The 22,597-nt window shown below is 52.8% G+C and overlaps 2 protein-coding genes across 3 annotated transcripts; both read left to right on the top strand.

Moving 5' to 3' along the window:
- Positions 1-6,584: 6,584 nt before the first annotated feature.
- MRPL52 (mitochondrial ribosomal protein L52) lies at positions 6,585-10,087 on the top strand. Of its 2 annotated transcripts, none has more exons than XM_006175880.3 (5): positions 6,585-6,705; positions 6,808-6,868; positions 6,943-7,010; positions 9,101-9,165; positions 9,530-10,087. In XM_006175880.3, the coding sequence occupies exons 1-5, from the start codon at positions 6,600-6,602 to the stop codon at positions 9,680-9,682; spliced, it is 453 nt and encodes a 150-aa protein (XP_006175942.2). In that variant the 5' UTR covers positions 6,585-6,599; the 3' UTR covers positions 9,683-10,087. The 2 variants fall into 2 exon arrangements, with proteins under 2 accessions (XP_006175942.2, XP_014407150.2); XM_014551664.2 differs by having other exon boundaries at positions 6,811-6,868.
- Positions 10,088-11,624: 1,537 nt separating this feature from the next.
- Positions 11,625-21,702, top strand: MMP14 (matrix metallopeptidase 14). The gene is made up of 10 exons (XM_032481666.1): positions 11,625-11,997; positions 15,962-16,110; positions 16,367-16,489; positions 16,864-17,171; positions 17,712-17,873; positions 18,187-18,347; positions 18,511-18,649; positions 18,782-18,932; positions 19,417-19,532; positions 19,801-21,702. Exons 1-10 carry the CDS (start codon positions 11,893-11,895, stop codon positions 20,130-20,132), a joined length of 1,746 nt encoding a protein of 581 aa, XP_032337557.1. The 5' UTR covers positions 11,625-11,892; the 3' UTR covers positions 20,133-21,702.
- Positions 21,703-22,597: the final 895 nt, after the last annotated feature.

The following is a 22,597-nucleotide window of genomic DNA, read 5'->3' on the forward strand; positions in this document are numbered from 1 at the left end:
ATGCCCTTTATGACTCTCCTCCCCCTCATTCCATTCCCTACTCATATCCCACTCACATACTGTCTCTGTCCCCCTGCGGAGGGCAAGGGATCCATGGTTAGGGGCATTGGAACTCTGTGGTCCCATCTCAAGAGCCTCTGTGCCATTTTAGCACCCCTGTAAGGCAAAGCATGCCAAGAAAGGCCAGTCATAGGGGTACAGCCAAGCACACACCGGAACACTAAGCAAGCCCACTTACATCTCAGGTCCCCAACTGGTTAAGGAGATGTGTGCGTGGATTGCCAGGTAAGAGTCAGCTAAGGGGACCAGAGCAAGCTAATGAGTTGGCACCCCCTCAAACCAGAATTATTTAAATATCTGTTGAATGTTTACTTAGCAGAGATGGGGGAATACCGATTTTCTCGGAAGAAAAACTGGAAGCCTCATTCCTTCCATTCAAAATTAGAGCTCATTACATGCAATTTTCGGAAGCAGACAATTTCTTGGTAGGCATATCAAATCATTTTCAATGTAGACAGCGTGAATCTCAGGGAGTGGCACTTTACAGCACGTGGTGCATTTTCAGGATTCCAGCTGTGACCTCTGCCTTTAGGCAACTATCTGCTGGCTGGTCTCAGGGCCAAGCCTGCCATTTGTACCTGCACCTACATGTTGCAGAATCATTCTAGACAGATAGTCTAGGTAAATAATCGTCAAGGATTCTGCCAGTGGAGGGGAGCCAATTTACAATTCACCAAGAGACACAGACAGAAATCAGAGTTCATTGGCACCAAATGTCTGAATTACTCCAAGGGTAATTCAGTGCCCTTTTAGACCCAGGCTTCTGCTCAGCTGGCCCGCCCCTTAAACCCACTCTGGGCTCAGATCCAAGTTGTAAATGAGGGAAGTCCTAGGAAGACAGCCCTAAAGCTGCCCCTGTTGGCACTGGCCCCTGCTCCCTCTTCCCCTCCTCCAACCACACTGGCCTCCTTGCTGTTGCCACACCACACAAGGATGCTCCCTGCCTCTCAGGGCTTTTGCGACTGCTGTTCCCTCTGCCTTGAACATTCTTCCCCATAAAGTTGTTCATTCCCTCACTCATTCCATTCAGGTCGGTGCTTAAACACCATTCTATCAGAGAACTTCCCTAAGGAGTCTCTGAAGGAGAAACTTCTTCCCTCTGCCATCCGTTCACCCTATGCATCTGGAGTTTGTCTGTTTGTTGTCACCTCCCTCACTAAAATGCAAGCACCACCAGAATTTTATTCACCTATATCCCCAGTACAGGGCAAGTGTAGACAATCAAAAAAAATGCTTGCTGGAAGAATAAATGAATGAACAATGCCCTTCCTCCCAGACTGATTTCCCATTTGGGCTCCGGGAATGTCCTGAACTTACCCTTCAGGCCCACCTATGCTGCTTCCGCTCTGGCTCCTAAGCAACGAATATTTGGGGATATTTATTCCTTTTGATAGTAATGGGTGGAAGGGAAGGAGAGTATAGTTTTCACAGTTTTACTGGGAGGCCTAGAATGGTTTGAGACGGACTTTCCGCTTCATTAATGGGAAAACAAAAACAGAAAGTCCTTCATCTAACGCGCCTTCCCGGGATCGGGAAGCTCTCGGCTGCTCCGTCCCACACCCAGGCTCAGGTGACGGTCTGGGTCCTGCGGCGAGAGCAAGGTATGACGTCCGCCAAGGGGCGAAAAGGCAGGGCAGGCGAGCGCTCAAGTTCACACAAGTGCAGGTGCGCTAGAAGAAAGTGAACCGCAAACCCTTCAGAGTGGGCGTTCTTTGCCGAACACCCCCCCCCCCCGTCCGCTGCGATCCTCGCCCCTCCCCATTCTCCCTCCGCCCCGGCCCAGCCGGCGCGCCGCGCTCACCTTTGCCCCTTTCTCCACCACCACCCCCGCAGCCTCGCTCTCCGGGGCCCGGCCCCCTTACGTCGTCCCGGCCGTTCCCCTTATTTCCCTCTTTCTCTTGGCCCCCGGTTCCGGGTCTGTGGCCCGAAGATCGCGCCTTCTCAACCCCGACCCGGCCACCGCCCGCCCCCAAAGCCCCACTGAAGAGCTCGGTCGTCCCTGATGTCCAGGTGTGGCTGCGAAGGCCGAGCCGGGCTCTGTCTTAGGGGACCAGGAGCCCACCTCACCCGGATCCCTGCGTTCCCTCCACCTGGTTAAGCAGTCCCCGCCCCTCCCCGCGCTGCAGGAAGCGCTAGAAGAAGAGCTGTGGTGGGTGGAGGCCAAGATCGCAAAGGTCCGAGAACCCAGCGGCCCAGCAACCCGCTCCCCTGCCCTGTCCTCGCTCAGGTACAGCTGCGCTGCCCTTGGGAAATGAAAATGACCACGGATACCCTTAGATGCGTCCTCCGCCCCAGGAACGCTCAGCTTCCTCTTCCCTCCCTCCCAATCCAGCTCGAGCTGGCGGCCCGACGGGGGTTTGAGCTAGGGCCCCGGACCCTGGCAACCCCGCCTCCAGCCCCGAGACGCTATCGGCTGAAACTCCGGAGGGACTCTGAACCGCAAAGCCCCGTGGGGGAAGGGAGGGAGACGCGCCCGCTTGGAGCCAGGGGAGGGGTCTCTGGGAAGGGCGTCCGAACTCTCCGCCCCCTCGGGGAAGCTGTTGCATCAGCTTCGAAAGCCAAATTAAAGAAAGTGGTCTCCACCGGTCCAGGAAGCTGTCGTGCAGTAGAGCCGCCGCCAGGAGGCAGCACTTAACCAAAAATGTCCAGGCTGAGGGTGCCCGGGAGGCTGGAGTCCCCAAAGCACCTTCCATCTGAAGAATCTTAGTGGCAGCTTGGGCCCAACAAAAGAGAGCGTTGCTGAGCTAATTCGAAAGGGATCTGGAAATGTTTCACCACATTTTAAAACTAAAAGATGACTGAACTATTATGCCGTACACCAGAAATTGACACAACATTGTAAACTGACTATACTTCAATTTAAAAAAAAAACTTAAAAGATGACTTGTAATACAATTTCCTTTTGTATACCTTATGAACAGTCCACCTTTGGCATCTTTTAAAGCCACTCTGCAGAGATTCACAAAGAACCACCCACCTTCAAGACCAGTCTGGTGGAAAGGCACACAGTTTAAGAGACTTCCCAGCTGCCAGACAAGAAAAGAGTGTAGCCTAAGGTCATAATTTACCCATCTTGAAGCTGGGTCATTTAATACAGAATTTAACCTGTACTGATTGAGCAGGGATTTGACAGCCATGGGAAAAGAAAAGGAATATGTTACAATAAATGATGCAAGTAATAAGGAAATAATATCCAAAGCAATGTATCATGTGAGTGGGTGGTTTATAGCTGTCAGTTCCCACAGTTCTTGCATGGAGTGACAGTGATTTGAGGTGACAGTCACTTGATCAGTGAGCTGTCCTAAGGTGGAAGGTAATGAAGGAATGTGAAAGAAGACACTTCCCAAATAGTTTGCTCTTCTTCAATCTTAAAGTTTATTCAAAATATGCAAAAAGGGGAAGAGGTTGCAAAATGAGGTAGATTTAGCTACCAGAGTCAGTTTCACTAACGTTGTTTCTCCAACCTCATCATTATTCACCACAACAGTTTAAAAAGCATCGAATTTCCCAGTGCACTTGTACAAAAACTACTATATACAGACCTAACGGAAGGGTATTTGAATAAATATGTTGGACCCAAACATGAGTGACTAACAAAACGTTAAAGCCAAATTCAGGCCACGATGCCCTTGAGAGGCAAAGGAGTTTAAGTAAGAGGGAAAAGACATGAAGCTCAGATTCCTGATGCTTCCCACCGTTCTTAACTCCAGCCTTTGCCAGATGAAGTCCAGAGATTGAAAGACATTTAGTTAGGAGATTATGAGGCCACTTTCCTGTGGCTCAGAGTCTGATGAAGTCATTGAGGAGTGCTGTCCAAGTGCCAGACCCCCTCCCCCACAACAGTGTTCCATGAGGTCCCTGAGAATGCTGATGATGTTAGCTGTCAGCACTAGTGTTCTCTTTCTCTCTCCCTCTCAAAACCCTAACCCGTATTTCCTGCTATTTACAACCCTTGGATTGTCCCCCTGCCACATCACTCTAACCACGTCAAAGGCTGAACTTGTCTTCCTTCCAAAGACCTTTCCCCTCCCAGATTTCCCAGTGTTCCAGATCAAGCTTCCCATCCTGCCTCAAAGTCCTCCAGCTCTGGCTCCTTGACTCCCACAGCTATTAAATTAGTGCATGTGTTCACTTCTGTGTGTGGAGTTCACATTGTCCACATAACTAGTTCACCTTAATGCATGTGGCCTTTTTTATGATTTTGCACCCACAGTGTGTGAGCTACTAGAAGACAGGAGAGTTGCTGGCTTAACTCCTCTATGTGGTGGTGGTGGTAGTGCCAGCCTGTCATCTTTGCTGTCAATCTTGAATGTTGACAATGAGGTTATTTTTCCAGCCCTTGGCTTTTACTTCTTGATCCTCCAACTGTAAATTATGTAACGGGATTGCAGTGCTGTCTACTTCAGCTGTCTATCTCAGAACCAGCCAAAGGCACATGGAGCCTTGCTTGGGAAAAGTGTCACTCAGTTGTTATTACAACTGTAAAGTAATAAATCCACAGCTACATTTTGATTCAATGTCCTGATCTCTGAAAATTACAAGCAATCTGTACAGTGATTGCTTCCTGGACTGTCTTATCTACTTTACAGGTTTATTATGAAAATTTATATAGAGGTGTTTTGTATCATTTATACAGAAATGTTTTGATAAGTGGAAATTAAGTGTACAAGTGTAAAATGGTAATAGTACTCTTTCGGTCTTACTTCCCTTGCTTAGTTTTTTGGGTCCATCTGTTGGCTTATAGCCAAGACTCTTATTCTCATCCCTTCTTCTATTTCAGCCCTTGCCTGTACCATTCTTATTGTTTTCGAAACAGCTGCTTTTACTTCTTAAACCAGGATCCACCCTTCCCCTCTTTCAAAGCACAGCTCAGAGCCACCTCCTGTGGAAAAACTTGCAGAAGGAAATGATAAACTTCCAGATAGGCCATTACACCCCTCCCTCAGGTTCCCCCAGTCAGCATATGTTTAAGTGTCTAGCCTAGCACACAGTAATGGCTACTTTTGTAGGACCTTCACTGTCTATAAAACACTTTCACTTACCTTATCATTCTTGAAATGTTTTCATAAATGTGATATACTAAGCTTTTTTTTTAATGAAGAAATTAAGGATAAGGGGCGAGGGTATAGCTCAAGTGGTAGAGTGCATGTTTAGCATGCACGGGGTCCTGGGTTCAATCCCCAGTACCAGCTCATAAACAAATAAATAAAACTATCTCCCCTCCCTACCAAAAAACTGGAAAAAAATTAAAATTTAAAATTAAAGAAAAATAAAGAAATTTTGGATAAATTACTTCCCCAAAGCAAGTACAGGCATACCTCGGAGATACTGCAGGTTGGGTTCCAGACCACTGCAATAAAGTAAATACTGCAATAAAGTGAGCCTCACCAATTTTTCAGTTTCCCAGTACCTATAAAAGTTATGTTTACACCATACTGTAGTCTATTAAGTGTGCAATAGCACTATGTCTAAGAAAAAGTACATACCTTAATTTAAAAATACTTTATTGCTAAAAAGTGCTGAAACAATTACAGTAGTAACATCAAAGATCACTGATCACAGAACACCATAACAAATATAATAATATTGCCAAAGCTTGAAATATTTTGAGAATTATCAAAGTGTGACAGAGAAACCAAGTGAGCAAATGCTGCTTAAAAAATTGGCACTGATAAACTTCCTCCGTGTAAGGTTGCTACAAACCTTCCATTTGTAAAAAATGCAGTACCTGCAAAGTGCAATTAAACAAAGTATGTCTGTGAGTGATTAAAAAAAAAAAGAGGGAAACAGCCATGGATCTGGGTTTGCCACTGACTAGTACCTACCTCACAAAGTTTTTGCAAGGGTTATAGTAGACAACGTATGGTGATAGCTCTTATAAAAATGGAATGTGATCTTAGCTCCAATATCTCTTCCTCAGGAAGGCCTTCTTTGACGGCCTATTCCAGATCAAGTTCCTATTATATGCTCCCAAACAACCCCAACTTCCCTTCCCAGCTGTATTATTATTACAGTAATGTATGTGATTATTTGATTATTGTCGTATCTCTTTAGACTGGGAGCTCTATCCTAATTGACGTCTACTTTGTTTCCACAGAACCTCCTGCACAGAATACAGTGCTTGTCACATATAAGCTCTTCAATTTTGTTAGATTAATCAGTGTGAGAACTGAAATCCAAATATTCTAATTCACTCTTGATTTGACTCAGGCTGGTAAAAAAAAAAAAAAGAAAAAGAAAAAATTACAGTGATGCCAGAAGACACAATGAGGTCACGTGGATGTTACTCAACTGAGATAAAAGTTAGAAATAAATTTAAAAGGACTAGAGACCAATGCGGGGCGATCCAGAAGAGGGAAGGGGAGACCATTTAAAACAGTTTAGTCTGGGAGGACGCGACTTCCACCCAGGTTGTAATCACCAATGAAGATGCAAACGCAGAACAACCGTCCTCGCCCAAAAAAACCCGGGAAGCAGTTTTGTCTATTCCGTACGACAAGCCAAGATGGCGGGGCCCCTGATTGAAAATTACACTCAAGATGGCAGCTTCCGGCTTCCCCCGCAGCGTCGCGCGTGGCCCCAAAGGCCACGCCCACTTCCGGCTCCTCCGCCTCAGCATGGAAGCTTTGGGTATATTGCTCTCCGGTAAGTGGGTGTAGGGTCGGCGTAGGGAGCTCGTAGGGGGCTCGCCCGGGACCCCAGGGCTGGCGGCACGGCCTCTTTCCCAACTCTGCCCTGTTTTCCCAGCAGGTGTTCGGAGGCTGCATTGCGGCGCCGCGGCTCGGGCTGGCGGCCAGTGGCGACTCCAGTGAGTGCCGGTCTGGGGGGATTTGGGTGGTCAGAAGCTGGGCTGAATCCTCACCAGACTTTTTCTCCGTCCAGGCAGGGCCTTGCTGCCAACCCCTCCGGCTACGGGACCCTTACGGAACTCCCAGACTGGTCTTACGCGGGTGAGCGCTGATCTGACAGTTTACTTCGGAGATTTTCACCTAGAGGGAACGCCCCTGGACGGAGTAGGGGGATGGTGTCATGGTGGGGGTGTGTCTGAGTGGACAACGTGTTGAACTGTATATTTGGAGTTGGGAATAGAAATCCTGTTGTTTATTTTGTAAATTAAACTATGGAAAGTAAAGCTAGACAGGATCTTCTTGGCTTGTGGGGATACGCAGAAGATAATCCTGATTTGGGGTGTCCTGGGAGGGACAAGACTTTACGTTTCTCGAAGAGAGACATTGGGTTTTTTTTAAGTTAGGGAGAACCACCCTTCTTTATGGTAAGTAAGTACATCGTTGAGATTTTGTTACTAAGCGCAGGGAGAGCTCTTCGAAAGGCTGCCTAAATGAGCGTCTCAGAGAGAGGCATAGAAGAGTGAGTACTGAGGATGGCGGCCTCCCTTCAGAAAAGTTTCTTCCTCTGCTTTAAAAAAAAGAAAAAAGGGGGAAGAAAAACAGAAAATGTTCTCCCTAGAAAGGAAGGATGTTAGAAAAGTTGAAGCCACGCCTCACAACAATGGGACTCAGGTTCACAGATGGGAAAATTGAGGCCTACAGAAGTGAATTGCCTGGGAGCACACAGCTAGGTAATGGCAAAGCCAAGACTAGAATTGAGCAGAGTCCAAGCCACCCTCAACAACACAGAGACCTGAATGTTGGATTCTTTCTTTGCCGGGGGGTGGGGCTTGCGTTACGTTATTTATTTATTTATTTGTTTGTTTGTTTGTTTGTTTATTTAATGGAGATACTGGGGATTGAACCCAGGACCTCATACATGCTAGGCGTGCACTCTGCCATTGATCTGTACCTCCCCCAGTATTAGATTCTATGAGTATGACCCTGCTTAATCAGATACTTGGTGGCTGAGAGGATGGTGAAGATTTTTTTCTACTTGTTACTTCCTGTAGGAAGCCTTGATTCTCCTTGAAGTAGTACGGAAATAGTGGAAAGACTCTGGAATTGATTCTTAATCTAGGCTTCCCTACTTGCTAACTTTGTGGTCTTGGACAAGTTCCTTAATTGTATCTCTTAGTTTCCACATTTGTAAAAGAACAATAGCTATCTTGTATGGTTCTTGTAAGGATAAAATGAAATGACGGGTGTAAAGCACCTGATACACACAGTATTGGTTCCCTTTCCTGATAAGTAATCTTACTTGTCTTGCTTTCAAAATTTTGGGCAGTTTTCCGTCTGTCTTTTTGGGTTTTTTGTTTTGTTTTGTTTTTTGGGGTTTTTTTTCTTTCTTCATCTGTAGAAAGTAAGTGTTCTTTTTGTCTCCATTATAAACTACTTTAGGTCAGATACTGCATCTTTTCAGCGAGTCAGCAGATATTTATTGAATTTTTGTTATGTGTCTACACTGCACGACAGTGAAAGCAAGGGATACAGTCCCTGATCCCAAAGAACTTAAAGTCTAGCTGGAAAAACAAAGCATGGACATTTTAAAAAATAAAATAATAATTCAGTGCTCTGCCCCTTTCCAGAAGGATTTGAGGTGGCTAAATATGGCTAAAAACAACCAACAGTACAATAAATGTCCCAAAGCAAATAGATGAATAGTAAATGATGGATATGTGCTTCTTTCAGAAAAGAGAACTGACAGTTAAGAGGTTAGAGAAGAATTTCTGGGACAGGCCTTGAGGTGGGCCTAAGGATGAGAATTAGGCTGGAAGGAAAGGAAAAGAAGGTGTTTCATTATGGAGTGAGATGGAATTTACCAAGGGCTTACTGGTGAGCAGAACAGTAATCAGATTGCTTGAGTGGAGGGTTTCTGAAGATAATACAGGCGATTCAGCATTGCAAAGGACCTGGAATTCCCAGCTAATGAGGGGCAAGTAAAATAGAGTAGGAACATACCTAGGGGCTTATTCTTGGTGGTTCTGGCATACCTCACCTTTAAAGATGAGGGAAGTGTTCTAAGTTAAGCTACAATAAGTGTGAAATGGAAGGGAGGAGATTGGTTCTTCCCTCCTTCCTATCACAGCCGCTTTCCTAGGACACTGCAGGCCCTCTCTAACACTTGCCTTTTCTCTCATTTCTATCTGCAGATGGCCGCCCCGCTCCTCCGATGAAAGGCCAGCTTCGAAGGAAAGCCCAAAGGGAAAAGTTTGCAGTGAGTGGCTAGAGCCTCAGCCAGGGCAACCTGTGTATAATTAGGGGGAGAAAATTAAATCGTAATTTGTCTTGAGCTATGTTGGCACCTAAACTAATGTATACCCCTCACTCCCAGGCAAAGGTTTTAACAGTCCTGTGAGAAGGGGGGTAGAGCGTGGCACTCCTAGGGCAGGAACCAGGAGTAGACACACATTTTGCTGCCTTCCTCCCGCTTCCTAGCCCCGGACCTGGCCCCACCCCTTCCCCAGTCAACAGTGTCATTTTCCAGCTGAAACCTCTGGCTTTGATCTGTGAATGAAAGGATATATGGTGCAGCACCCAAGCCCCAGATGTTATCCACACTGTTTTCCTGTCTGTTTCAGAGACGAGTTGTACTGCTGTCACAGGAAATGGATGCTGGATTACAGGCATGGCAGCGCAGGCAGCAGGAGAAGTTGCAGGAAGAAGAAAGGAAGCAGAAGAATGCTCTTAAACCCAAAGGGGCTCTACTGCAGAAGCCACAACCAAGTCAGTAAAAAGCAGCTCTTGTCTCCCTTCCGCAGCTTCTCTCTGGCTTTCTTTTCTATCACCTAGATGCATCATCCCAGCCAGAAGAAAGCCTTTATGTGCCCCATCTGTCTTCAGAGCAAAAAGTATGGACACCAGGAAGAACAGCCTGTAAGATCACTGCCTGGAAGGGTTGGCTCAGTGCTCTCACCCCTGGCTCTATTCCAGTTCAGCGAAATCTTGCTCTGGGATATTTATCCCCTCTTTTGTAGGCCATAGGACTGGCCCAGCTATGAGCAGGAGCTGCTCTGCGAACATGAAAAGGGGGCAACAGGTTTCCTGGTTTTAGCCAGGCACCTAAGCCTTTAACAGCCCATACACAGCTCAGGCCACATGCAGCTATGTATTTAATAAATGTTTTGATGAAAAAGGTTTTCCAGCTGAGATCCACTTCTTGGCAAGCAACTGATACCAGTTTTCCTAAACTGCCCATATGTGGCCCAGGAGGATACCCCCACTGGAAAGGCTAACATGAGAAGAACCAGACTTGGGTGTTGCATGTTCTGCTACAGAGTTGGATCCTGCAGTTTCTGTGGTTCTGACTGAATTCCAGAGGTTGGTTGGAGAGAGGCGTGCACTTCCCGACCCCCATTTGTGTAGGGGAGCCCTGAGGTGCTCAGCCCCCAAACAGTCACTGTGGAAGAGGTATCTAATAGCCACCATATACCTCCCACAAACCCGATAGCTGCACAGGCCCTGGGGAAATCTTCCATTTTATTGATCATGGCTCCTCCCGTGGATTCTAGGGGGGGAAAGGACCTTTGTTCCCATTACAATACAGAGCAACAGACTTTTCTTGCATTCTTCTGCCACAGATATGTGATAGTTCCTAGATCTCTAGGATTTCTGTAACTTTCTACCTCACCTAATTTCTGTCCAGCCTCCTTTATTCCTTCCCTTGTTTCTTTCCCTCCCTTCTTCCCCCCACTACCGCCTTCCTCTCTCGCTGACCAGTGCAATTCTTGGATCTTAGATTTCGCTGATGGTCGAGTTTTCTGTCTCCCACACTTTTCCTGCTTCTGTTGTGTTGCTTTTCCAGATCTAGCCCTCAGCCTCTTATCTGTCTCCCTTTCCCACTGCCATGCCAGCTCTAGCCTGCCCTCCCCCTTCCCTGCATACCTCCACCTTTTGTTCTCAGAGTCTAGTCAGTCCCTGAAGGAGGAGATTATACTCTTTAAGAGATTGCCTCCTTTTCCGGTGTTGAGGTGAACTAAGCTCCACAGTCCTAACTCCCATTCTCTGTTTTTTTAGCAATTTCACCAAACTTGATTTGCCTTTTGCCAGATTCCATGGCTTCACACTCCGTTCCTCCCCAGGGAGTTCTAGTTTAAGGAGCAGCAGATTGTGCTCCCAATGAAGGGAGCACATTTGTATTTCTCCAAGAACAGGAGTCCCAGATCCAGTGTGGTGGTGGGATTTGTCAGTGGGGGGTTGAGTTTTTTTACTGTTACATTTCTTTGGCAGGAGAGAGACAGAGGTGATTGTCAAGAATAGGGGCCAAAAATTTCAATATGGTTGAGCCGCAGGTCCCAGCTGATGACCCCTCAAAGCGGGTTTCTTGACAGGGAAGAGCCCCCACCACCATCCCAGACTCTGAGCTCCTTATTTGCACCAGCCACTGAACCTCACAGTACTTCCCACGGAGGTGAGACAAACGCTGAATCCCAGAGGAATCAAGCCACTCAAAATATGCTTAGTGGGAGAAAGTCTCCCACATCCCGTCCCCTGAGTCCCCCCACAGCCCCCCGCTCTCAGCTGTGGCCTCAACCCTGCAGATGGCAGCCTCCACCACAGAAAGGCAACTTAGGTTTTTTTTTTTTCCCCCCGGCTCTTGGCTGTAATTGGATTCAGAAACAACCACGTCCGCACCGGGAAAGGAGGGCATTGGGGCGGGGGCGGAGGGAGGCTGTGGGAGAAGGGAGGGACCAGAAAGAGAGCGAGAGGGCTCGCGATGCAGTTCGCCGACTAAGCAGAAGAAAGATCAAAAAACGGAAAAGAGGGGACGAGCAAACAGGCGCTTTCAAGAACAACCCCTTCATCTCCAAGCTGACAGCGCTCTAGGAATCCAAATTCAGTGCCTCCCGAAGACAAAGGCGCCCGAGGGAGTGGCGGCGCGACCCCAGGGCTTGGGCCCCGCCGCGGAGCCCGCACGGCCCGGCGGCCCGGACGGTCGCGGACCATGTCTCCCGCCCCACGACGTGCTCGCAGTCTGCTGCTCCCCCTGCTCACGCTCGCCTCCGCGCTCGCCTCCCTCAGCTCTGCCCAAAGCAGCTTCAGCCCCGAAGTAAGTGAGCTCCTCCGGCCCTGCCCGGAGTCGCGCCCGCCGGGGAGGCGAGCCCGGGGGTCTCCAAGGGGACAGCCCCCATTCGGAGAGGAGGGCTCTCGGGGTCTTGGATGCCTCGGCCTGCAGGATCCCCCTTCCTTTCCTTTCCCTCCTCATCTTCAAACTTCCAAGTCGATCCGACTTTTGCCTCCTCCAACTAACCCCTCCACCCCCAACACGCCGCCGACTTTCTTTCCCATTCCTTTCCGTGGAAGAATTTTCTAGCTGGGGCCCACTCCCCACCCCTCCCCAGTTCCCCTGGGCTCTGAGCTCAGCTCTGGAACCAGTCGGGAGCCTGATAAATATTTGGACTCCGCTCAGACCCCGCGCTGTCCTGGTTTCTTGTCATGTACGAGAGTTTGTTGTTTCTTCAACTTTCCAGCTCGCCAGCGCTCTCCCGCCGGCGCTCGCCAGCGCTCGGGCGGCCGGGAGGGCCCGGTGGCCCCCCACGCTGCAGCCGCCGCTGCCGCCTCCCGGGCGGTCCCGGCCCTCCCCGGACGCACCCGAGGCCAGGTGGGGTCGGGGGTGGGCAGCGGAGCGGGCTCGGCCCTCAGCGCATCCCTGCCTCCCCGAGAGGACCCTCCGTGTCCCGGCCTGGAGCCCTGGCGTCGAGGGTCCCGGCGCTGGCGCCCTGGCCCGCGTTTCCGGACACACAAAGCTCTCCTTGTGAGCACGGGGCTCGGCTGGGCCGCCGCCTCCTCTCCGGCCTCCGCACCCCCATCGGCGCCTTTGGGCTCTTTCTGTTAATTGCTTTTTTATGTTAATTGCAGGGATACTGGGGGCGTCGTACCGGGGAGCTGGGGTGAGGGCCTGGCCCTGGGCGCCTGCACATGTCTCCACTGACTCGGGCGCCCCCCCACCCATTCCCCGACGGTGGCCCACCCGGCCCGGAAGCCGCGTGGGAGTTGTCTGAGGAAGTTTTTCGTCTCTCTTTTATTTTGGGGTGAAGGTGGGAGACGGATTTGATCAGCTTCTTATTTTGGGCCATTCCAACCCACTCAGCACCGCCAGGGCCTGGGTGCGGTCGGGAGGGGCCGGGAAGGGCCGGAGCAGGGGGAGGGGATCTGGACTTGGCTTCCTTGCTCCTGGTCCCAGCCCTGGTCCCACCCCCGGAGGAAACATCTCCAGAAGGAACACACTCTCTCTGTCCTGAAGGGATCTGAGGCTGAAAGGAAACATGTGGCCCAAGGAATGAGGGTGACCAGGGAGAGTGAAAATCTGCCCAGGGGCTAAGCCTGACACCGTCCAGGAGGAGGAGGCAGCATCCTCTTTCCAGGCCTGCAGTCTTCATCAGAGGCCTGAGGGGAGAGCTCCTAACAAAAGGAGCCTGGGCTTCTGGGGGGCTTCCTGCTGCCAACTTTGCCTGCCCTGCCTTCCTTCCCTCCCTGCCCTACTAGGTCCCCTAGGGGAGGGGCAGCAGCCCTGGCTCTGTTTTAAGTGGGTCATGGGTAGTCCCAGTGCCAGAACCACCATTTGCTTCTGGGCCATGGAGGGGTGGGAGGCAGAGGGAGGGAGGGAGGAGCAGGCCAACAGCCAGCAGGCCAACAGGCAGATCCAGGGCCTGTGGAAAAGCCAGAGATTCCCCCCAATCCCCTCCAGGACTCCCAGGCTGGAGGAGTGGGCCTCGGAGTGGGAGCGGTTCCTTGTCCTTGACTTTCCCCTAGGGGAGTATCTTGCACCACTCAGTTTTCTCAACAAAGCCGGCCGACTGAGTTCTCTGACCCAACATAGTTGCTCCCTCTCCAGGCCAGTCTAGAGGGAGAGCTGGGGTGGCCCAGGCCTCAGGGAGCCAGCTCCCTCCCACCAGGCCTCCAGAGTCCTGCACCAGCTCCCGGGCAGCCCTCTCCTCCCCTTGGCCTGTCTGGCACTCAGCCCTTCCCCCACTCAGCCGCAGACACAAGAGTCCTCTCTTCCGTGGTTCCAACCTCATCGTCTCCTCTGTGGTTCTTGCTTTGCTCAGAGCCTAGGCCTGGGAGGAGGAGAGGAATGGGAGCACTTCCTTTCCAGGACTTGTGGCTCTCTTGACTCCTTTACTTGACTAAGTCTCCACCTTTCTCTATTGGATATGAAGTGGAGGTTGTGGGTGTGAGTATTTAGATCTGCCTACCTTCTTGAAAGACTCATCCAGAAGAGGGATTTATCCCAGAGCTCCCGGATATGGATTCTCCCTACCTCTCCGCCACTGTCCCTCCTGTCATCCTGCCCTAGGAGAATTCCCTTCAGCTTTACCCCCTGAGAGCTGAGGGCCTGACCTCACTCCCCCTGACTTCCAGCTCCAGCAGCAGGCCACTCCCATCCTTTCCCAGAGCTGAAGCAGCTGCTCCCCCAGCAGAGGTCATAAGCCTGGGGTGTGACTACCCTACAGGTGAGGCAGGGGCAAAGGGAGTTGCCTGCGTAGTTGGGCACAGGCCACAGCAGGCCTCCTGCAGGCACAAGCTGTGGCATCAGCCAGTGCGGGTCAGAGCAAGTTTAGAGCTCCTGGGAGAGCAGCCCAGGACAGGAGCAGCCTGCTTTGCTGCACTCTGGTATACCAGAGGTTAAACTTCCCCTCCCCGCTCCCCAACCCCCCAAGGAGGGGCTCTCTGAGCCGGGTGGTGCTAGGGTTGTTCTGGCCAGGCCTGTTGGCTGAGGAGAGGCTGTGTTGTTTACATCTTGGGCCCTAACACCCGTCATCAGCCTTGGGGGATCACTTCCCAGAACCATGTTGCAATTCTTGCCCCTGCGGGCTCAGGTCCCCAGTCAGCTGCTCCTGAATCACCCCCAGCCCCAATGCAAGAGCACGGCTCCACAACCAGAGCCGGGGCCTGGGCCTGGCGGTGAAGGGTGACATGGAGAGCCAACCTAATGACCTAGGGGATGCAGCACCCCTCTGTGTTCCAAGCTCCCCTCCCAGGCACCCTGCAGTCCCCTCTGGACTCCTTCAGAAGGTAAAGCTGGAGCAGGGAGCAGAGCTGTCTGGGTAGTATTTCCCCATAGGAGGATCCCAGGATGCTCATATTCCATTTATAACTTGTCTCGTTTTACTTTTCAGGCTTTAGGAAAAGACACCATTGTTCTTACAATAAAGGCTGACTTTTTCCTCAACAGGGCTTTGCAGTGTGTGTATACCTTTCAATCAAACGCCAGAAACCTAGCTTTACCTACAGGCAGTATGCCAGCCTTTATGTTATGAACAATTCACAACATACCTGAAATAACCTACAGTTGCCAAAATACTCAATAAAATACTAACCCTGACCACCACCCCAATCTCCCATTCCCTCTACTGAGAACCTTAAGTGAGTCTTTAGGTCCCAAGCCCTAGGTCAGATGCTGTTTGGATGGGGACAGTGGCAGGATCCTGGCTCTGCGGCTAGATCACATTCCCACCACCTCCAAAGGCCCCAGCTTCCCCTGTCAGCAGCCAGCCTGAGCCCTCGCTCCTTTTCTGCCATCCCTTCTGAAAAGATCTCGGCTGTGAAGATCCTGGAGGCACAGCATGCCTGTCCCAGGAGGGCCTCATGCCAAGCCCCAGAATGGAGTCCCCTCAGCCTCTCCCCTCTCCAGCCACCATGGGCTCAACCCAGCCTCTGGTGGGACATGCTGTATTTACAAGAACACTGACACAGAGAACGAAAGTGCTGGAAGGAACCTCAGCTCAGAGAAGACATCCTAGAACTCAAACTACCAGGGCTCCCAGCAGAGGACTTACAGCCAAGGCTCAAAGCTGTGGCTCCCCGCCCCTCTAAGAGGATAAGCCATGCTAGGGCCTGGGCCAGAGTTTGGGTCCAGCCTGGGAGTTCCTCCAGCCCTACTGCCTGAGCCAGGCTGGAAGCTCATTGCCCTTTCCACACCAAGCCAAGAGTGTGCTCCAGGTGCCATGAGGAGGCAGAGGGTCCTCTGGGGCCAGGTGGGGCTGCTCCAAGCCACATCCCTTTCCCTACAGGCCTGGCTGCAGCAGTATGGCTACCTGCCCCCCGGGGACCTGCGTACCCACACACAGCGCTCGCCCCAGTCACTCTCAGCGGCCATCGCTGCCATGCAGAGGTTCTACGGTCTGCGAGTGACAGGCAAGGCTGATGCAGACACCATGAAGTAAGTGCTAGACCCCGGCAGGAATTCTGCCAGCATCCACCGACACGACACCATGCACCAGAGAGGTTGCCGCCTGAATTCCGCCCCCTTCCGCGTTCCCACCAGCTGCTCCTCACCCTCTCCTGTTCACCCGGACCTCCTGACCTTGGCTCTTCCCCACAGTGACCCTGGGGCCCGGCAGTCCCCCTCTCTTCTGAAGCCCTTTCTCTTTCACACACTCTCCTGACCACAATCCTCATACCCCAACCCACCCCAGGGCCATGAGGCGCCCCCGCTGCGGTGTTCCAGACAAGTTTGGGGCTGAGATCAAGGCCAATGTGCGAAGGAAGCGCTATGCCATCCAGGGCCTCAAATGGCAGCATAATGAGATCACTTTCTGGTGAGTCCAACAGGCAAGTGGCCTTTCTCACATCGGGTTCCCCTTCCCTCTCAGTTGTGCTTAGAGACTCAGAGGCCCCCTGCCCTACTCACCTTGTTCCTGGGAAGCCTCCTTGGGAGTAGGGAGGAAAATGGCTGTAATCCTAGAGAGATGCAGCCTGTGGAGGGTGTACCCCAGGGCTAGAAGGCCAAAGCCTGAAGGTCCCCTGGGCCCTCAGTTCTTGGGGCAGAGGCATTGTGAGGCGGCAGGAAGAGCTGGGTCAGACAAATGTGGCTGGGTGGTTCGGTCAAACCTGGGAGAGTCCAGGGAAGGAGAGTTGTGCCTCTTGTTATCCTAACACACTCCTATCCTCTCCCCACGTGGCTGGACCTCAGCATCCAGAACTACACCCCCAAGGTGGGCGAGTACGCCACATTCGAGGCCATCCGCAAGGCATTCCGCGTGTGGGAGAGTGCCACGCCGCTGCGCTTCCGAGAGGTTCCCTATGCCTACATCCGTGAGGGCCACGAGAAGCAGGCTGACATCATGATCTTCTTTGCTGAGGGTTTCCATGGTGACAGCACACCCTTCGATGGTGAGGGTGGCTTCCTGGCCCACGCCTACTTCCCAGGCCCCAACATTGGCGGGGACACCCACTTTGACTCTGCCGAGCCCTGGACCGTCCGAAATGAGGATCTGAATGGTGAGTGAGGTAGCCCTGGGATTCTTATCCCTGAGACAGTCCATAGTCATTTGTACGGGGTTCTCCAGCCTCCTGCCCAAGTCTCAAGGCTTTGGGGGAACCACAAAAATCTCCTGGTCTGACTTCCAATGAAAGCAGGAATCCTGTCCTGAGCTATTTACATCTGGTCCCTTCTCTCACCCAATAACTGACTTCTTAGCCAAAGACTTCAAAGCTTCCGCATCATCCACTTTTCCAGGCAAATGCTATGGCCGGCTCCTGGGAGAAACTGGGGCCCACGCAGGGCCTTAGCTTCCTTTACCCTAACTCTTGCTGGGACTGGGCTCCAGCCCCAGAACACTCTCTCACCTCCACCCAGGAGAGCTGATGACTGGCGTTGTGCCCCGGCTGCCAAATATGAGTCTGGACCTTAGGATTTGGTCGCTTTAGGTGGAAAAGATGGCAGGCAGACTTCAGTGTGAACCTGAAGCTTTTGGTGGGGAAGCAGGGGTCTGAGGGACAGGACCCAGGCTGCCATCATACCCATCCCCATCCCTCCAGGGAATGACATCTTCCTGGTGGCTGTGCACGAGCTGGGCCATGCTCTGGGTCTTGAGCATTCCAATGACCCTTCGGCCATCATGGCGCCCTTTTACCAGTGGATGGACACGGAGAACTTTGTGCTGCCTGATGATGACCGCCGGGGCATCCAGCAACTTTATGGCAAGTATTCTGCACCCACATCTGCTCCTTTCTGCTCCTTATCCCTTCCTGGTCTCTCAGGCCTGTGCATTCTCCCCTCCCTCATGCCCTGCAGTAACCCCCACTTCCCCCACACCCCCTCCCCACCTGCCCCTGCCCCATCCACTCCCACCTTTGATCCCATCTTTTCTGTCCTTCCCCAGTTGATTGCTTCAGCCTCCCCTCCCCCAAAGGTCCTTCCACACCTTTAGAAAGGTGTCATCTGCCCCTATGTCTATTCCTTCCTCCAACTCTGCCACCAAGTCTGAAGTGCCCTTCATGTTCTCTGCCCCAGGGAGTGAGTCAGGGTTCCCCACCAAGATGCCCCCTCAACCCAGGACCACCTCCAGGCCCTCTGTCCCTGATAAGCCCAAAAACCCCACCTATGGGCCCAACATCTGTGACGGGAACTTTGACACCGTGGCCATGCTCCGAGGGGAAATGTTTGTCTTCAAGGTGAGAGGAAGAAGTGGGCTGGTCTAGGGGACAGAAGGGCTCTCTGGCTGGGAGGCTGGGTGGAAACAGCAGCAGGAGGACTAAATACTAAAACTGAGGCAGGGGGAGTTTTGGGGACTGAGCTGGAGGACTAAGCTACAAGACATAATGAACTGCCTCCCAGGAGCGCTGGTTCTGGCGGGTGAGGAAAAACCAGGTGATGGATGGATACCCCATGCCCATTGGCCAGTTCTGGCGGGGCCTGCCCGCATCCATCAACACTGCCTATGAGAGGAAGGATGGCAAGTTTGTCTTCTTCAAAGGTAACCAGACATTCTGCCTTAGTCTTTGGGTGAGGGGAGGGTCTCCCTGGAGGAGCAGATTCCACTTGACTCCTCCAAGGACCCTAGAGCCCAGGTGGAACCCCAACCCTGCCCTTCCCCCTCCAACCCCAGGAGACAAGCACTGGGTGTTCGACGAAGCTTCCCTGGAGCCTGGCTACCCCAAGCACATTAAGGAGCTGGGCCGAGGACTGCCTACTGACAAAATTGATGCTGCTCTCTTCTGGATGCCCAATGGAAAGACCTATTTCTTCCGAGGAAACAAGTAAGACCTCAGCCCCTTGACCCCAGTCCTCCCTCCTCAGACACCACCACCAGATTCCCTTAATTCTGGAGGAAGACCCACTTTCCCCCTGGGATGTTTCCCTGAAGAAGGGAGCTGGCTGAGCTTCTGCTGTTGCCTAGCAATGGGCAGCCTCCACTAGGTGCTGAGTGAGTGGGATATGACCGGGTCACCATTTCAGACCTGGTCATTTGACGCCTCCTGCCCCCAGCACTGTGCCTCTGCCCCAGCTGCCGGCACTGTCATTAAGGGCTGCTGGTGGCTCCTTGCAGCCTGGGCCCTCCCTTCCACCCCTCCACCCCCACCTTCCGCTGCTTTCAGCTTCAGGCCCTTATTACTCAAAACCTCAGTCCCCCTCCCTGTCCACTGCCACCCTTTGCTCACTGGTGAATTCAGTCCTGGGTCCCACTCCCCTCTGAGGACATGCTTGGCATCCACCCACTTCCCTTCTCCTCCTGTCTCCCAGGTACTACCGTTTCAATGAGGAGCTCAGGGCCGTGGACAGCGAGTACCCCAAAAACATCAAGGTCTGGGAAGGAATCCCTGAGTCTCCCAGAGGGTCATTCATGGGCAGCGATGAAGGTGAGAGGAGCACGGGAGGTGTCCGTGAGGGGAGGTTGGGAACAGGGACTTAAGAGCAGGAAGGATGGAGAGTATCGGGCAGACTCCCTCCACCTGGTGCTAGAATTACCTGCTTTTACAGCTGAGCAAACTGATGTTCAGAAGGGCGAGGGGATTAACTCAGCTGGCTCGCACACTGACAGGTTTTCTTCTGTCCTTCTCCACTCTTGTCTCCCGGACGCTGCCCCCGCCTCTTGCCTTCCGTGCCACCTTCTTGCCGACCCTGCAGTCTTCACTTACTTCTACAAGGGGAACAAATACTGGAAATTTAACAACCAGAAGCTGAAGGTCGAGCCGGGCTACCCCAAGTCAGCCCTGCGGGACTGGATGGGCTGCCCGTCCGGGGGCCGGCCGGATGAGGGGACTGAGGAGGAGACCGAGGTCATCATCATCGAGGTGGACGAGGAGGGCAGCGGGGCAGTGAGCGCAGCCGCTGTGGTGCTGCCTGTGCTGCTGCTGCTCTTGGTGCTGGTGGTGGGCCTCGCTGTCTTATTCTTCAGACGCCACGGGACCCCCAAGCGGCTGCTGTATTGCCAGCGCTCCCTGCTGGACAAGGTCTGACCCCCACTGCCGCCCGCCCACTCCTACCACGAGGACTTTGCCTCTGAAAGCCAGTGGCAGCAGGTGGTGGTGGGTGGGCTGTTCCCACCCGTCCCGAGCCCCTCCCCCCACCCCCACCCCCCACCTCCCTTCTTCTCTGTCCCGTGACTGGCCTCTCCCACCCTCCACGCTGGCATTGCTTCTTCCCTAGACGGGTCCCCTGGGGGCTGAGCAGGGGCCGCCCTTCCAACCCCTGCCCCTCAGGGGCCCCGTGGCTTGATGTACGTTCAGCCCCATCTGAATGTCTTGGCTCTGCACTTGAAGGCAGGAACCTCAGACCTCGCTGGTAAAGGTCAAATGGGGTCATCTGCTCCTTTTCCATTCCCTGACATACCTTTAACCTCTGAACTCTGACCTCAGGAGGCTCTGGGCTCTCCAGCCCCGCAAGCCCCCAGGTGTACCCAATTGGCAGCCTCCCACAACTCTTTCCTGCTAAAAGAAACCTAATCTTGTTGTGGCGGGGAGACCCTGAGAGAGTGAGGGGGTGGGAGCTGCACAGCCGCCCTAAGACCTTGGGAGGAAAGCTCAGAGAGGGTGAGTCCTCTCCCCACAGGTCTGCCTCTGCCCCACCTGCCCCTGAGAACATCCACAGAAGGAGCCTGAGCCATTAAGGACTAACCTGGGGCTGCAGAAACCCTTGACAGCCCCGCCCTCCCAAACGTTAGCCTCGAATGGGGAGGTCAGGGTTTCTAGAGCTGAGACCAGGGGGTGCAGCTACGAGGTGGGGTGGGGCCAAGGAGAGAGACTTGGCCCGGAGCCCTGGGGGTGAGCCTGGAGGCCCCAGAGAAAGAAACTTGCTCAAATGCAGGCAGCTGGGGTAGGGACCCATGGGCAGAGCAGTCAGAAGGGACAGGACAGGACCAAAAGGCAAACCAGGGAGGGGAAGCAGGAGTGGACAGCTGGGAGCCTGGCAGGCTAAGCCACCAGGGACACCACAGGGTGGGCTGTGGTTCCCAGGGGAGGGCACATTTTATTGGAGCTCTCAGGAAGGGCCTGAGAAAGGCACACCTGCTCCTCCTTGGTGCCCTTGCTTCGATCAGACAGCAGAGAGGGGAAGACAGGGAGCCCAAGAAAGGAGCAGAGAGGGCACACACATCTGGGGACTGGAGACTTGGGACCTAAGTGGGAGCGGCCACCTAGTTAGGGAGCTGAGGATCAGCCTGCCTCAGCCAGCCTCTGAGAAGGGGCAGGTGCCTGGGCATCTCTTGTCAGGTTAGCCCCTCACTCCCTGATGCCCCCTGCCCCTCAGCCCAGCCTACAGGTGTCCTGCCCCCCACCCTCCCCCCTCCCCCAGCCCACACATTTGTAGTCTCCTTCGGCCACTGAAGGTGGTCATGGTACTGGAGACTTGGGAGAGTGAGACACCCTGGGGGGGGGGGGGCAGTGAGAGGAGAGGGATGTCAGGGGTGGGGGGGCAGGGGGTGGGAGAAATGGGGTGAACGGTGCTGGCAGTTCGGCTAAAGTTGTCTTGTTTGGGGTTTTTTTTTTGTTTTGTTTAATGTATATTTTTATTATAATTATTATATATGAATTCCCTTCAAATCGTTCCTTTTTGTTAACAAGGGGCATGGGGAGGGGTGGGGGTGGGGGGCAGAGGCATCCGACCCCAGGAACCTGCAGGGCGGGGCTGGGTCAGTGCCCTCTAAGGACATTTTTGACCTTGTTCAACCTTTCCACGAAGAATAAACCATTTCACATTCTTTGTGTGGCTGCAGTTTGTGTGCCTGGGATGTGGCTACAAGGGGGATGGAAAGCAGGAGGGCCATGCAGGGTTTTCAGTGAGGTGGGATTTTGGTATTTTTCGTAAAGGAATATATTTATTGGTGGACGAAAGGGATCCATAGTCCAGAGTTGGGGAGGAGGGCATCCTTCCTGGGGGCAGAAGAGTGGTCCACAGAGCCCAGCTAGCTGCTCTCTCTCAACCTGGCCTAAGAGGCCCGGGACTGCAAAGGCAAGAGGAAGTGGCCAAGCTGGGGCCACTCGGAAAATCTTCCTAAATTGCGTTACCCTGTCGTGTGACCCAGCCGCAGATGCTCCAGTTCCTCAGGCCTCGTGCTGGCTGCTGGGGAAATCCCCCATCACCATCAGCCTCAGGCTCAGGGGGCAGGCACTTCTCCCCAGCCCTCTCCCAGGCCTGGGGCTCCCTTTCAGGGGCAGAAAGAACAGAGGGGAAAGGAAGAGGTTGCCCCATGGGCCAGTTAGAAGCAGCTTGCCTCTGGCCAAACGGGTCTCACCACAATTGCCCAGGAAAGGCAGGGTGATCAGGTCAGAAGGACAGAATGACATTGCTCTGCCTTCTCCTTTCCTTAGAAATTGCTGCCCTAGACAGGGTTCCCAGGCTGTCGACCCACCCTTCTTCCAAACCAGCCTGGAGGGAGGAATCACTCAGTTGCTGAGTCAGCTCAGCTGGAGGGGAGCAGCCCTCT

This window comes from Camelus ferus, chromosome 6 (assembly GCF_009834535.1).
Source record: "Camelus ferus isolate YT-003-E chromosome 6, BCGSAC_Cfer_1.0, whole genome shotgun sequence".
Taxonomy (NCBI): Eukaryota; Metazoa; Chordata; class Mammalia; order Artiodactyla; family Camelidae; genus Camelus; species Camelus ferus.